The sequence below is a fragment of the Anastrepha ludens genome, chromosome 6 (assembly GCF_028408465.1).
Source record: "Anastrepha ludens isolate Willacy chromosome 6, idAnaLude1.1, whole genome shotgun sequence".
Lineage (NCBI taxonomy): Eukaryota > Metazoa > Arthropoda > Insecta > Diptera > Tephritidae > Anastrepha > Anastrepha ludens.
In genome coordinates this window covers 16203427-16218020 of record NC_071502.1, presented here as the reverse complement: position 1 = coordinate 16218020, position 14594 = coordinate 16203427, and the positions used below count along the sequence as shown (strand labels likewise).

The window sequence follows — 14594 nt, the reverse complement described above, 5'->3', positions numbered from 1 at the left end:
TCTTTCATGTCCCTGCCACGGCTGACTTCGTAGTAGCGCATCCTGTTAACCCAGTTTTTCCCGATCCTGCTGACAGTTGCTCTACTTCACGAATGGCTCGATATCCGCCTTAAGTGCCTGAATTAATATACTAATAGATTGTTCGCACAATATCGGTGCTTCAGGACACCTCCCAGAAAATATGGATGCTCCAATTGACATCGGCGAGACAGCTGATAACAAGATAGCTTGGCGCTAAAAATATCGATTTTGGCGCATGTTGAGTGGCCAGAATTTGGAATTGGAATTTTTAAAAAAAGGAAAGGAGAGGAGTAACACAAAGATAGAGATAGAGATAGAGATAGAGATACAGATAGAGATACAATAGAGATACAGATAGAGATGGAGATGGAGATAGAGATAGAGATAGAGATAGAGATAGAGATAGAGATAGAGATAGAGATAGAGATAGAGATAGAGATGAGATAGAGATAGAGATAGAGACAGAGACTAGTCCTGTGAGAATTTTCCAGATTCTTTGACAAATTTGAGAATATGCTCCGATTTGAGTAAACGAATATTAGTCATTCTCATGACATCGGAACCCAAAATTTGTTGACTTGTTCTAACAAAGGCAGGACACACACTCACTCGGTGCTATCTGCCTCCTCTAATCATAATAGTCAAATCAGGTATTCAATGATTCTAATGGTAGTCAATTGCTGACCCCATGAGTTGCGCCCTGTAGTAATACCGACCATCAAGCGAACGTAGGTACATAATATTATTTTCTCCCAAGCTTTAGAAGAAAGTTCGATAGTTTTCTTTCCTAACAGTTTTGCAAATTCATCGGCTATTTCATTCCCTAGAACACCGCAGTGTCCTGGAACGCATATACCCTAAGTGCAAGCTTATTCCGTCTTGCAACAGAATTAAGGGGTAGTCAGAGGCCCGAAAAAATGATGATTCTCAATAATTTTTTTTCTAGTCAATTGCTTTATTTTACAAAAACAAAAGCATAGCATTAATGCATCATTTTTCGACTTGACTTTAGCAAAATTTCAAAAACAAAAATTATAATTGTAAAAGTTATCGCCATTTGTGTGGAGCCCGTTTCTCCAGAAATCCCTTGCGGTGATCATCACAAGTCCTTGGATATTCATCCTAAAACCAATGGGACAAGAGAAATTAGTTTTATTAATAGATAATCTTGGACCTGATCGAAGCTTTTTTTCAAAATTAACACCATGGTGGCCTCAGGAAATATTTTTCAGATTTTCGAGAAAAAAATTGACAATTAATTGTTAAAAAAAAACCAAAATTAAAAAAAATCCTTCTTCAGGTACGAGTTTTTTATGTTTTTCAAATGTTTTGCTATCTGCTCCGGAGCGCCCGAGCACCATTTGTTAATTGTTGAATAATTCCAAAAGTATTTGTCGGCGGCCGCCGTAGCCGAATGGGTTTGTGCGTGATTACCATTCAGAATTCACAGAGAGGTCGTTGGTTCGAATCTCGGTGAAAGCAAAATTAATAAAAACCTTTTTCTAATAGCGGTCGCCCCTCGGCAGGCAATGGCAAACCTCCGAGTGTATTTCTGCCATGAAAAAGCTCCTCATAAAAATATCTGCCGTTCGGAGTCGGTTTGAAACTGTAGGTCCCTCCATTTGTGGAACAACATCAAGACGCACGTCACCAATAGGAGGAGGAGCTCGGCCAAACACCTGAAGGAAGTGTACGCGCCAATTATTTTTTATTTTTTTATATTCACTTCAAATTTTCGCACAATATTTTTAAGATATTATACTTTAAGAACAGCAGAAAAATCAAATTTTTGAAAATTCTGTCTACCCATAACCCCTTCAAAACTGTTTGCAAAAACAAAAACATATCGGCGTGAAAAAAAGTTCAATATGTGAAAACAACTTTTTGAAATTAACTTATCTTCCAATCTGCCATTTCTAATAAATTTCTTTGATTGACTTAAATCCAAATTTTTTATTTCTTTTTGCAGATGCCGCAGTGATTAACCAAAGCTATTTTGAGTTCAGCTCATAAGAGCACAAGAACATGCAAATCAAATACTCAAAGCAAACAAACTTTGAAGTAAGCCTAATTTGAATATCATTGAGATTTTGGGCACCACTAAAATTTCTAAATCCTATTCGATGACATAAACCACAAAAAAAACTCAAAAGCTCATAGCAAATAAATTTTGAAATAAGGAAAGGCAAAAACAATTTATTACACAAATTACTTCCCACTCATTATCCACCACCATTACCTGGATAGCCAACAACTCTAATACTCATTTAATAGTATGCAAATAAACGGCACTCCTTCTTGTCCCACAATGGCCGCCTCTGAGCCACCAGAACCGCCGCCGCGCAATCCGGATCGCATTAATGCTTCGCTGCACAAGCTAAGTGAATCTGTAAGTACATGCATGTATGCATTTTTCAAACCCATTTTCCTCTGCAAATTGCATAAAAATAAAAATCACACAAGAAAATTCCAAACAAAAAAAAATAATTAAATAAATAAAAACGCCTTCTTTCTTACTATTTTCATTGTGCGCGCGGTATGTAGGTCTATGTGTGTATACTAAAATGCATGTCTATGTATGTGTGCCTCTTTCATAACATTTCTTTAAGCACAAACGTTGAAGAAGTATGAAATGCAAGCATATAAAAAGTCAAAATTATTGCATGCTTTCTATAACTTACTTTTCCCTTTCAACCTTTTCACTGCATTCTTTTCTTCACTTTCCACCTTGACATCCATGCGCATAGCATACCATTTTTTATGTCATTCTTCACCTACATACTTATAGAATATTTGTTTGTCTTCTCACCCGTAGTTGTGTGTGTGTATGTGGGTGTCTGTGTGTAATGCCTATAAAATTCCTTTGTGCACGTTCGCTCAACCGAGTATGTGAATAACTCTCAAATTTCAAATAACTTAAGATCGAATTTTATGCTTTTAAATTTTGCTATTTCCTCCTCACTTCATCTTTCTTATAAACGCCTGAACTATTTCAAGCTTGCTTGCACCTCTATGCATGTGTCCTCTATAGCTACAATCATCGTAAACGAGAATTTAATATTTTTTTGTCGCAGCTATTTTTATTGAGGTATTTTTTTGGTATTTTACACCTTAATATCGCTATGAAAATGATATATTTGATGTTTTTGTACAAATTCACTCACTTTTTTATATGCACAGCAATATTTATTTTTCGGGCTATCGGCAGGTTGGGTATTTGTTGAAGACGAACCAACGATGACTGATTTACGGTGGTGTTAGCCGCTTCGTACTGCTGATGAAGTTCATCAGGTTTTTAATAACAATGCCTGATATATCAAAGAGATAGCACCAATATACTTAAATCTTAGCCCCGTGAAAGGAGAGCAACTAAGAAGACGGCGCTGAGATGATTCCAGATCATCCCCCAAAAAACTGACGCAAAAACGACTTGAAGTAATGCCGAGTCTAACAGCATGGATTATTTTTTTCCCTTCTTCACTCCTCTCGGGAGCATAGTGCCCCGACAAGACTCTTCCATCGTACATGGTTCTGTGCTGCTGTTTTTGCACCGTCGCATAAGATGTTGGCATCTGCTAGTACGCGCAGCATCGACCTTCTCCAAGTGTTTTTAGGTCGACCGCGACCTCTGCTCCCTTGCGGATTCCAGTCAAGTGCCAGTCTCGTGATGCTATCTGGGGATTTTCTCAATGTGTGACCTATCCATCGCCACTTTCTGCGTTTGTTTTGCCTAAGAAGGGGTTCCTCATTCGTTAAGCCCTACAGTGCGTCGTTATAGAATAGAATAACGTCGTCCGGAATATTCTTCAGATGATGCGGAGGTATTTTTTGACGAAAGATTACAGCCTTTGTGTGATGGTGTTCGAGACCAGCTATGTTTCTCTTCCGTACAACAATACAGGCTTTACACATGAGCTGAATATTCGCAGTTTAGAGCGTCTGGAGACTTACGAACTCCCCCATACTGTGTGCATTTGCCCGAATGCCGCTCTTATTTTGTTTAGCCTGCAGTCGACATCTTCATCTGCTCTGCTGTCTGTCGTGATGATACAGCCGAGGTAGCAGAAGCTTTCGACAAATTCCACCGGCATCCGTCAATCAATATCTGCCTTGCGTTATTGTGGATAACTCACATAGCCTTGGTCGTGGTCCAGTCCGACAGTGTGCGCCAACGCGACTAGTTTGTCCGCCTTCGCTTGCATGTCAGAGAGTTTGCGAGAGAGGAGGCAGATGTCATCGGCGAAGTCCTCAAGATGTTTGGTGAAACTCCATACGATGCCTTTTTTGTGCAGGGCTAGTTAGCTCATGATGTCATCAAGGACGATGGCGAAGAGAAGGAGGACAGGGGACAACCTTCCCTTATGCCTGCGTTGGTAGTGTATGGATCGCTGAAATCGCCTTTTTGAAGCACTGCCAATTCGGAGTTCGCGTAGAGAGCTTTGATGAGACGGATTATCTTGGCGGGAAGTCCCTCGCTACTCAGTGCCAGCCATATGTATATGTATACCTCGCAGCCAATCTCCTTTAAGGACACCCACAAGATCCCTCGAGCGCCCCCGATCCACTCATGGCCAGAAAGATTTCGCGACCTTACAAATTTGTGTTAGGTTAGGTTAGGTTGGTATGGTTGCCCAAGAAATGAGCACACTTAGACGAAGAAAAAAGGTTTCGTACTTTGTGGTACCATTACGAAGGAGGTGAGGTGAAAGAGGAAGACCGATGGGATGCGGGGAGAGGGCGGGGAGAGTGCGTTCCTTAGAGTGTGCGGATTAGGAACGATGACTATGCTGCGTTTGCGTGAACCGCTTTGTGCTGCTGATGAAATTCTTCAGATTTTTAATGTCAGCGCCACCTATATCAGCAGGCGTAGCAAAGAAGTAAGAGCCAAGATGCCTGGATCTTAGCCCCGCCAAAGCAGGGTGGCTAAGGAGAAGGTGCTGAGATAATTCCAACTCATCCTCCATACATCCGGCGCAAAAAGGACTCAAGGCAATTCCAAGTCTCACAGCATGCATTCCTCGACAACTTCAGAAGCTCGCCCGAGCGCGCCCAGTCTACACGTGGTCAGAAGGATTTCGCTCGCCCGCCAAAGCAGGGCAGCTAAGGAAAAGGAGCTGAGATGATTCCACATCATCCTCCATACGTCCATCGCAAAAGAGAATTGAGGTCTCACAGCATGCATTCCTCGACAACTTCAGAAGCTCGCCCGACAACTTCTACACGTGGTCAGAAGGATTTCGCATGCCCGATGCTCGCTGAGTTGGTGCCATGCCCATATTTCCAGGAGCAGACCGCAGGTAGTCAGGGGGATCCCAATTCTCTCCTTTTGCGGGGAGATCACCTGACATGTCCCTTGGTTGGCCAGCTCATCCGCCTCACAGTTTCCTGCAATGTCGCTGTGGCCAGGAACGCAGATGAGGCTAATGTCAAAGAATTTGGACGCAATCGAAAGTGAGGACAGACATTCCCTGACCAGTTTCGAATACACCATCACTGACTCGTGGGCCCTTATTGCCGCTTGGCTGTCGAAGTAAATATTTACTTTCTTGACTGTTAGTATGCAAGTGAGCAGCCAATCGGCTGCCTCCTTGATTGCGGCTACCTCTGCCTGGAATACACTGCAGTGCTCCGGTAACCTGAATTTGAGTCTGATGGGGAGCTCCTCGCAGAAAACTCCTCCGCCAAATTTTCCTTCCAACTTCGTTCCATCAGTGAACAAGTTCACCAGACCCTGCCCCCAAGTGTAGCCCCCCCCCCCCCCCCCCCCGTCCACTCTTCCCTTGATGGGGTATAAGTGGAGAAGATCCCGGTTGGACTAAGCGAGAGTACACACTGATGCGTTGACATGGGGATGAACTCGAAGTTTCTAAGGATGCTTGAGTGCCCATAAGTGAGGTTGAGCTTATAACCCGAGGTCCTGAATCTGTTTGCGGTACGTGTAGCGGCGATTCTGCCTGCAATGTCTACGGGTACCACATTTAACACTGCGCTGAGCGCCAGAGTAGGAGTCGTTCGAAGCGCCCCACTGATTCCAATGGGTGCCGACCTCTGAACTCTCTCCAGCTTCTTAACCATTGTCGTCCTCTCTACTGAGTTCCACCAGACTATTACTCCATATAACAAGATAAGCGTTACAATAGTATTAAGGCTATTGTTGCCTTCTTTCCAGGAATGAGAGTGGAGAATGTTTCGCTCGGACTAAGCAGTGGTGCGCATTGATCAGTCCCCAAAGGGATGCATCTAAAGGTCCTAATGATACTTGAGGGTTCGTAATTGAGAGCAAACTTGTAGCCTGAGCCTTTCAATCTGATCGCAGGACTTGCTGCAGGAGCTCTGCCTGCAATGTACCACATTTAGCATTGCCTTAAGCAGTAGAGTAAGAGTAGTTCGAAGCGTCCCACTGATTCCAAGGAGTGAGACCTTTGATTGTGTATTTGCTCCATGTAGCGAATGCTCGAAACTTTTTCATGAAGAAGAAGATACTCAAGGCTGCCAGTAAAAAAATTGTCAAAAACCAACGCGATTTTTGAGGCTCTTTAAATTTTCGCTTTATTGTACCAAACTTTCGTGTGCTATAAAACTGCATACACAGAAATTTTTGTGTTTTCGAAAATTACAAAATTTTGTTGGAAATTTGTTGTTTCTCTCTAATTTGCACAAGGTTTGAAAATTGCATTGACGAGGCTTTTGTATAAGAATTTTTCATTTCACAAAAAAAAAACAAAAAAAAAAAAAATTTAATGCGGAACAAATAAGTGGGCAAAAGTTCTCAATAAGTCGTTGTGCCAGAGCTATTTGTATCTGCGGGCTTTCATTTTTGTCATAGCGCAATCAAAAGTGTTAAAATTGAATTACATACGAGTTCACTTTTTTGGCTGAATTTCCAAACAAGTATTGAACACAACAAACGCTAATTTCATTCACCTCCTCTCTGCATGCTTTCTGATGTCTCTTACGAGCATCACAAGTAAATTAACACCCCACTTCACCAGCTTCTCTAACGCTTCGATAACTTTTGCATTCACCTAAATGACTTCATTTGTGCATTTTTAAACAACTCCAAATAATCTCCTTACTTTCAGAAAAATATCAAATCGCTCGACTCCAGTATTGCAACGATTAACGAAAAAACGATTAACAATAATAAACCACTCAAGCCGATACTATCGCTGGACCACGGCAGTGGTGGCGTCAGCAACATCACCGGTGTAAGTGGCAGTGCTGCCACCACGACAACCGGCACAACAGCAGGACTAAATGTCAAAAGTGTAACACCAGCAAGCGCCACGACGGCTGCTGCTTCGGCCACAGTTGCCGCTTCAACTTTATCTTCCACCGCCAATCTACCAACCTCTACTACCACGCTACAACCAGCCTCACCAGCAGCGGCATTTGTGTATAGTAAACGTGGTACAGCGACGTCGGCTTCGGCGACGACTGCGTCAGCAACGCCAACAGCAACAGCATCTTCGGCAACGGTGTCAGATTTAACGTCTGGTGGTGTCGCTGATAGCGTCTCGCCGCTTAGTTCGAATGGCAGTAGCAGTAATCAAACACTTATCTCACCAATGACGATCGATAATCAGCAGCATCGCCTTAGTTTTCCCAATAAAAACGAGGCGCATGCAACACTTATGGCACAACAACAGCAACAACATTTGAATGGCGCAACTGCAGCAGCGACGCTACTAAATGGTGGCGGCACTAATGCGGGTAGTAATGCATTGAATGCCAATAATCCGAGTGTGAATGCGGCGACGGCCTCGGTAGTCACAGCGAATCATTCGAATGCAGCAACAAGTGCAGGTAGGATGGGGGGAAATTTTTTTTTTTTGTTTTTCGTTCTTCGCTTTAAGAGTGTACGCTAGAATCTAGTAGCCTATTTTTAGCAAGAATTTAAATACAGTTAAGGGTTGTTCTTAGTTTGAGAAATGTCAAGCTTTTTTCGGCGCAATACAGTATTTATATCGGTTATTACAAAAAGTATTTATTTTTAACCGCACACACTTCGGTACAAGGGTATTATAATTCTGATCACATAAAAGTTGTGTATATACGAGATAAATGTATGTATACCACAATCCTAAGAATGATGAGAAGAGTTGATTTATCCAAGTCTGCTGAAACATCCGGTCATCTGCCCGTGCGGACGACAACTCAACTAAATCTCGATATTTTCCAATTAAACTTGTTACACACAAGGAGGTGCAAAATTAATCACCCTATCGGAAAACTTATAATTTTTGCAAATGGCGTCGTATGTCAGTCATATTTGACACTTGTGAACTGGGCACATGATATATGTGAACAAAGAGCGAAAGAGTAGACAATTCAAAATTTAATTAAAAAATTTCAACAAACTGATTCTCTCGAATGTAGAAAAAGGACTGGCAGACCAAAAACTGGACGTGCTTTTGAAAATATTGCTATTTGCTGAATTTAAATTTGAATAGGTCGAGCCAAGGAGCACCAAGAGATTTGGTCAAAAAGTCCATTGTATTTAGAGCTTTAGAAAGAGGGTAGATAGCCAAGGAGGAAAGGGGAAAAATATCAGAGAAGTAGGATAAAAGAGATAGGAAAAAATACAGACAGAGGCAGAGGTAGTTAGTTAGTCCTGTGAGAATTTTCCAGATTCTTTGGTGAATCTGTAAATATCCTCCAGATTTAGGGAACGAATATTACTCCGTCTCACGACATCGGAACGCAAAACACGTAGCCTTGCTCTAGCAAAGGCAGGACACTTACAGAGAAAGTGCTCACTGCTATCCGTCTTCTCCAAGCCCGACAGGCACATCGGGTCTTCAGTGATGCCTTTTGGTGGTCATATGCTTACCCCATGGGTTGTGTCCTGTAATAATACCGACTCCCAATCGAACGTCTTTCCTTCCAAGTTTTAGTAAAAAGTTTGACAGTTTTCTGTTTGGACTTGTCACAAAAAACTTTGCAGTTCTGCAGCGCTCAAGACCGAACCATCACTCTTTATGTAGATTGCCTACATAATCGCTGATCCAATTCTTGATTCCCATTATTGGCTCTGGCCCCTGTGGGACACCGCTGATCCACGGTTGGCCAATTCATCGACAATTTCATTTCCTTGAACACACTGCAGTGTTCTGGAACTCATATAAGTGCAAGCTTGTTCTGTCTTGCGACAGAATTAATCTTCTTCTTACATTCTTGAACAATCTTTGAGGTTTGCTTCGCGTTCTCTAAGGCTTTCAGTGCAGCCTGACGGTCTTTCGACTGACCGATAGCTTTCCAAAGATAGCTGTCGAGATAGACTTGCTGCCCTTTGGACAATAGACCGTCTTGTTTGACGGTAGGTAACTCTACTGTCATTGCCTTTGCCTTGTCAGGTAAAAATTTATCTGCGTTGGATTGGGTCGAGGGTTTCTGGCATTCCCGTCTTCTGTCTTTCTTTGCCTTTCTCTTCTTCCCGTTTCCGTTCCGGAAGAGTGCAACTTTTTTACAGATGAATCCTCTTTTCCCCCGCGCTTTCCCGTTTCCATTACAGATGTCGAAGTTGACGGAGCTTATCTACGTTAGCTATTGCTTCGGCTTTCTTCGCCTTCTGTCTTCTTCGTTTGATCTGCCTTCCGGATAGCACCTGCGTTCGAACCACCAATAACTTCAGTCTTTTTACCGGGACTTACCTGAATTGATCCAGGTTTAACCGTTGTCAACGACTTACTCGATACCAGAGATCCATCTGGGTCTACTGAGAGATTGTCCGCCATCTCCACTGCCTCCACAACTTGTTCAGTTGCTTCGGATCGTTTCGACGTCGATGTATCGCTCTCACCACTGGATGTGAGTTCCGGTCGTAAGCGGATGTGAGATTTGGGCCTGCACATCCGATGCCCAAGCCACCGATTGCTGGACGGGAGCGTTTCTTGAAAGTGGGTTACCTCGTACAGAGAGATCTTTGTTTAACCTCCACATTGTAAGAAAGAAATGCATTTTATACCTCCTGCCAGGCCGTCGGTATGGTAAACTTCCGACGTTTCGCGGATGGGTGGAAATCCAATTTCTATATGGAGCTGCCCTAGTAGTTCTTGTTAGTCTCCATAACATGGAGGTCATCCCCGCGGCAAGGAGACCGACACGATAAGTAATCGATATCTCAACGCTCTCAACAATTAGGCATTCATGAATCAACTATATGGCAGATTTTACCTGTAGGTGTGCTGATGGAGCGCATTTAAATGATGTGAGTTTTCGCATGAAAGTATCGCGAGCGGTACCTAAAAGAATCTAAATTTTCATATGTTTTATTTTAAAACAACATCTTGAAAGACCCTTCAATAAATTTCCTCATCAGTTGTGAGACCCTAAATAAATATCACCGTTAAAGGCTATATATAGTATTTCATAAATAAGTGCACGCACATATGCAAACTGTTATCTTTTTATACGCGTCAGCTATCTGCGTAACTTTGCCGCTTTTGTTTTCCTTTGGCGCAGGCCATTGATTTGCCGCCATATCATTAATGTCACTCATACGTCCCGGTGGGCACATTAAAATTGCTCATCTTACATGAGCAGCAGATAAGTTATTGTATTTGTTAAAACTGTTTGCTTACGTACTCACACACGCACATACACACACACACACACATGCCCATATCAATATTAACACAAGTGTGGTGATAAATTTTCATTTTGGATTATATTAGTATTTAGTGTTTTCTGCCAACATTCACCCCACATTTGTTTATCGTTTTTGAATTTTATGATGGCATTTCAATAGCATTTAAAATATGAGTGTATATACGGAAAAATGAAAGCTCTCGAGTGGAGTTGATGCTTTTTATCGGTCTCATAATTTTATACGGAAGCTGCAACACTTTGTTTGCTTGTTTATGAAAAGCTTTTCCATTCAATTTTCTAATATAAATTGTAATAAAATGAAAAGATAAAAATAATGAACCGCACGTTGTGCATAGTAAAGTCCTCTTTTTACTTTACTTACTAAAAAAATAATACCATATGACGGTAGGCAAAATAGTCATTAGAGCGGGTTGGTATGAAACTCATATTTAGATAGTACTTGTTGTTGTAAAAGCGCCAACAAAATCAGCACTTAAATGCAAGTTTTAAAGTTTTTTTTTCCTTTTATGTAAGCTGTGATATGAAATGATAGAATTTATGTATAACCTTATGGCCTTTGAAGCGAAAATTTCTGAAGTTCATCTGAATATTACTGAAACTCTAATCTGGTTTGTGCAGGAATTAATGAAAACTGGATCACGTGCTATCCAAGGCTTCACTAAAAACATATGTTTTAGGATACTTCCCAGTTACAGAGGTCACTTTTGATAACTCTCTGCACTCTTCGGTCGACAGCTGAGTGCCGCATAAATCAGTGTTAGGTGCTTTCCATTTCCCTAGGGCAGGTCCGTAACCACGGTCCTTCCCTCAGTTACTCATATGGTGTATGGTAATAAACAAGCTGCTTCCTACTTTGCTATTAAATGCTACAGGTAACAAATGCTACATAGGATAACAAAGCCCTAGGCAGAGACGGGTTCGAAAACAATCGTGCAAACCTGGCCGCAGTTGCTAAATGAAGTAGCTCTATGAGCTAAATGTAAATCTGAAGAAAACTAGCATTGCCATTAGTATATTTCTTTAAGGAGTAAATAATGTTTCATTTCATCATATTCTGTGATGCATCTCGTTAGTGCCATTGCTTAATACCTCTTGCCAACAAGTGATTTAGATTAGATTAGATAAGTCCAAGCACACAGTCAGGAGACCATTGTACTACACCCGCATAGTTTCCAGTAGAAAGAATAGAGATAGGAAAGATAAAATGTGGGTGGTAAGACGGATAAATTAGTTTGAGGTCACTCTTCCGCAAATCTCTTGGATTCATTGAAGAAGCTGAAGAGATCCGGAAGAAGAAGAGTATGAACTTTATCCACACTCAGTATATCGTAACCCAATATCCTAAGTCTGATTCTGAAAAACGCCGGACAGCTACAGAGAAAATGCTCTGCAGTGTCGTCATCCTTAAAAGGCATATCGGGCTGACCCCCATGGCAGCCATATGCTGACCATAGGTATTGTGCCCTGTGTTTACACCCACCAGTACTCTCAGGGCCTTTCTGCTAAGTTTAAGAAGAAAGGTCCCTATTTTCCTGTTTGGTTCTTTCCCAAAAGCACTTGGCTACTCTGCACAAGTTCAACCCAGACTAAAGGCCTCTATGGGCAGACCTCATGAAGTCATCAATCCATAGTTGAATCGATGCTGAATTGACACCTAGAAAAGGTGCAGGACCTAGTGGCATACTTTCAGGGCATAAACATCGACATACACCTGTGTACACAATAATATGTAGCAGTGCGCACTATTAGAAAAGTTTCGACTATCTATATACATATATGTTTTATTTTTTTTTTAGAAAATTATAGTTCACACTACAAACAACCCGTTCAACCCTTGTACAAAATTAAAAAAAATTCAAATATTTTAATACGAAATTTTAGAGACAAAACTTAGTACGTAGCTCTCTATTCCACTAATTTCTGGCGAAATATTGTTTTCTACTTGATTTTTGATAATTTTTTCTTTAACAGTGTTCCCCAATTTCTCCATATACCGAATGCTCGATATTTTTGTTTTGCATAAAAGAAAATCCACAAAAAATTCTAATTAAAAAGTTGAAATATTTTATTTCAATTTATTCAATTTTTTAAAGTATTATGAGGTTCGAAATTTTGCGTTCAAAATTTTCGTCGGGATATAATGATAAATAAAAATAAAAACTAAATATTGTAAAAACCCAATAAATTATCAAAACTTTGCAATATGTCGCGCTGCTATTGCAAAGGGTGGTTAAGTTTCAAGAGCCGGTGTTGATTTTGAATAAAATACAATTTTTTTTAGGAAACTATTATCATTTCTCTTTATTTTGATAATATTGGTAAGGCTCAATTACGTATGGAATAAAATATCAGCCAAATGCCCGCTCGGCGGCACACCTCCATCCGATGGTCTAAATTTTCGATGACGCTGAGGCATAATTGAGGTTCTAGGCCGTTAATGTGCCGAATTATCTCATTCCTTAGCTCTTGAATTGTTGCTGGCTTATCGACGTACACCTTTCCTTTCAAATAACTTCAAAGAAAGAAGTCCAACGATGTCAAATCACATGATCTTGGCGGCCAATTGACATCGCCGCGACGTGAGATTATTCGGCCATCAAATTTTCCGCACAAAAGAGCCATTGTTTCGTTAGCTGTGTGACAAGTGGCACCGTCCTGTTGAAACCACATATCGTCCACATCCATTTCTTCTAATTCGGACCATAAAAATTTCGTGAGATGATATCACGATAGCGAACACTATTCACAGTAATTGCCTGACCGGCCTCATTTTGGAAAAAATAGGGCCCAATGATGCCGCCGGCCCATAAACCGCACCAAACAGTTACTCTTTGTGGGTACATTGGTTTGTCGGCATTCACTCTTGGATTATCATTCACCCAAATGCGGAAATTCTGCTTATTGACGAATCCACTGAGGTGAAAATGTGCCTCATCACTCAAGATGATTTTCTTCGAAAATTGGTCATTCACTGTTGCCTTTTCCTGTCTCCATTCTGATCATTGACAACGCTTGAAATGATCAAGTGGCTTTAGTTCTTGAGTCAATTGCACCTGTAAGCGTGTCAATGCAAGTCTTTATGCATAATGTTCATCAATGACGAGCGTGAGAGGTGCAATTGTTGGGCAGGACGACGAGTTGAGGTGGACGGCTCTTCAACCTCACTATCGCGAACAGCAGCAATATTTTCTGCAGTACGAGCTGTACGAGCATGCACTGGTGTTTTCACATCTCCTACAGACCCGGTTTGCTCAAACTTTTGCACAATTTTTCCGATTGTACGCACGATTGTATTTGGACGATTAAATTCACCGAAAAAATCACGAAGTGCGCGATTTGCATTTTAATTTGAACGCCTGTTTTCGTAATAAGCCTGAATAACTTTAACGCGTTGCTCAATTGTGTATCCTTCAATGGTTCAAATTGAATTAGTCTGAAATTGAAAAATGTCAAATGAAATGGAGAAAGAAACTTGACGTTTAGGTGCGATTTACATTTTACATCGGCCCTTAAAATTTATCCACCCTTTATATCCCTGTTGTTGCCAGGTTCCATCTCCCGGTATAGGTAAATGATTTGTATCTTCATTTTTGTTGTTAGTTAGCATTGCTTGCTTTTCTTCATTCACATCTTTTGTCATGAAGGCTTCTGCGACGGTTCAACTACAATTAAAAATCTGTTATCTAACGCTCCGGAGCGCCCGAGCGCCCGAGCGCCCTTTGTTAATTGTTGAATAACGCAAAAAGTATTTGTTGGATTCACTTCAAATTTTCACATAATGGTTTTAAGATATTATACTATAAGAAAATGTAAAAAAATTTTAAAGCGCTTCCATTGCAGCAGTCGGAGTAATTCTCACAGCACCTGATATACCAGGGTTTGTGCTATAGCTGTAATTTGATACCAATGTCCTATGTAGTAGGATAAGCCTTACTATTTGGGTGTAGATACACGATAACTTA

General features: G+C 41.1%; 1 protein-coding gene across 4 annotated transcripts in view; it reads left to right on the top strand.

Moving 5' to 3' along the window:
* The first annotated feature begins 1996 nt into the window (after positions 1 to 1996).
* Positions 1997 to 14594, top strand: part of LOC128866371 (kazrin) — a 96211-nt gene continuing 83613 nt past the window's right edge. For all 4 annotated transcript variants that reach the window (XM_054107042.1, XM_054107043.1, XM_054107041.1 and 1 more), the window contains exons 1-2: positions 1997 to 2410; positions 7104 to 7827. In XM_054107042.1, coding sequence (XP_053963017.1) covers positions 2297 to 2410; positions 7104 to 7827 — 838 coding nt within the window. In that variant the 5' untranslated portion in view covers positions 1997 to 2296. The remainder of the gene's footprint in view (positions 2411 to 7103; positions 7828 to 14594) is intronic.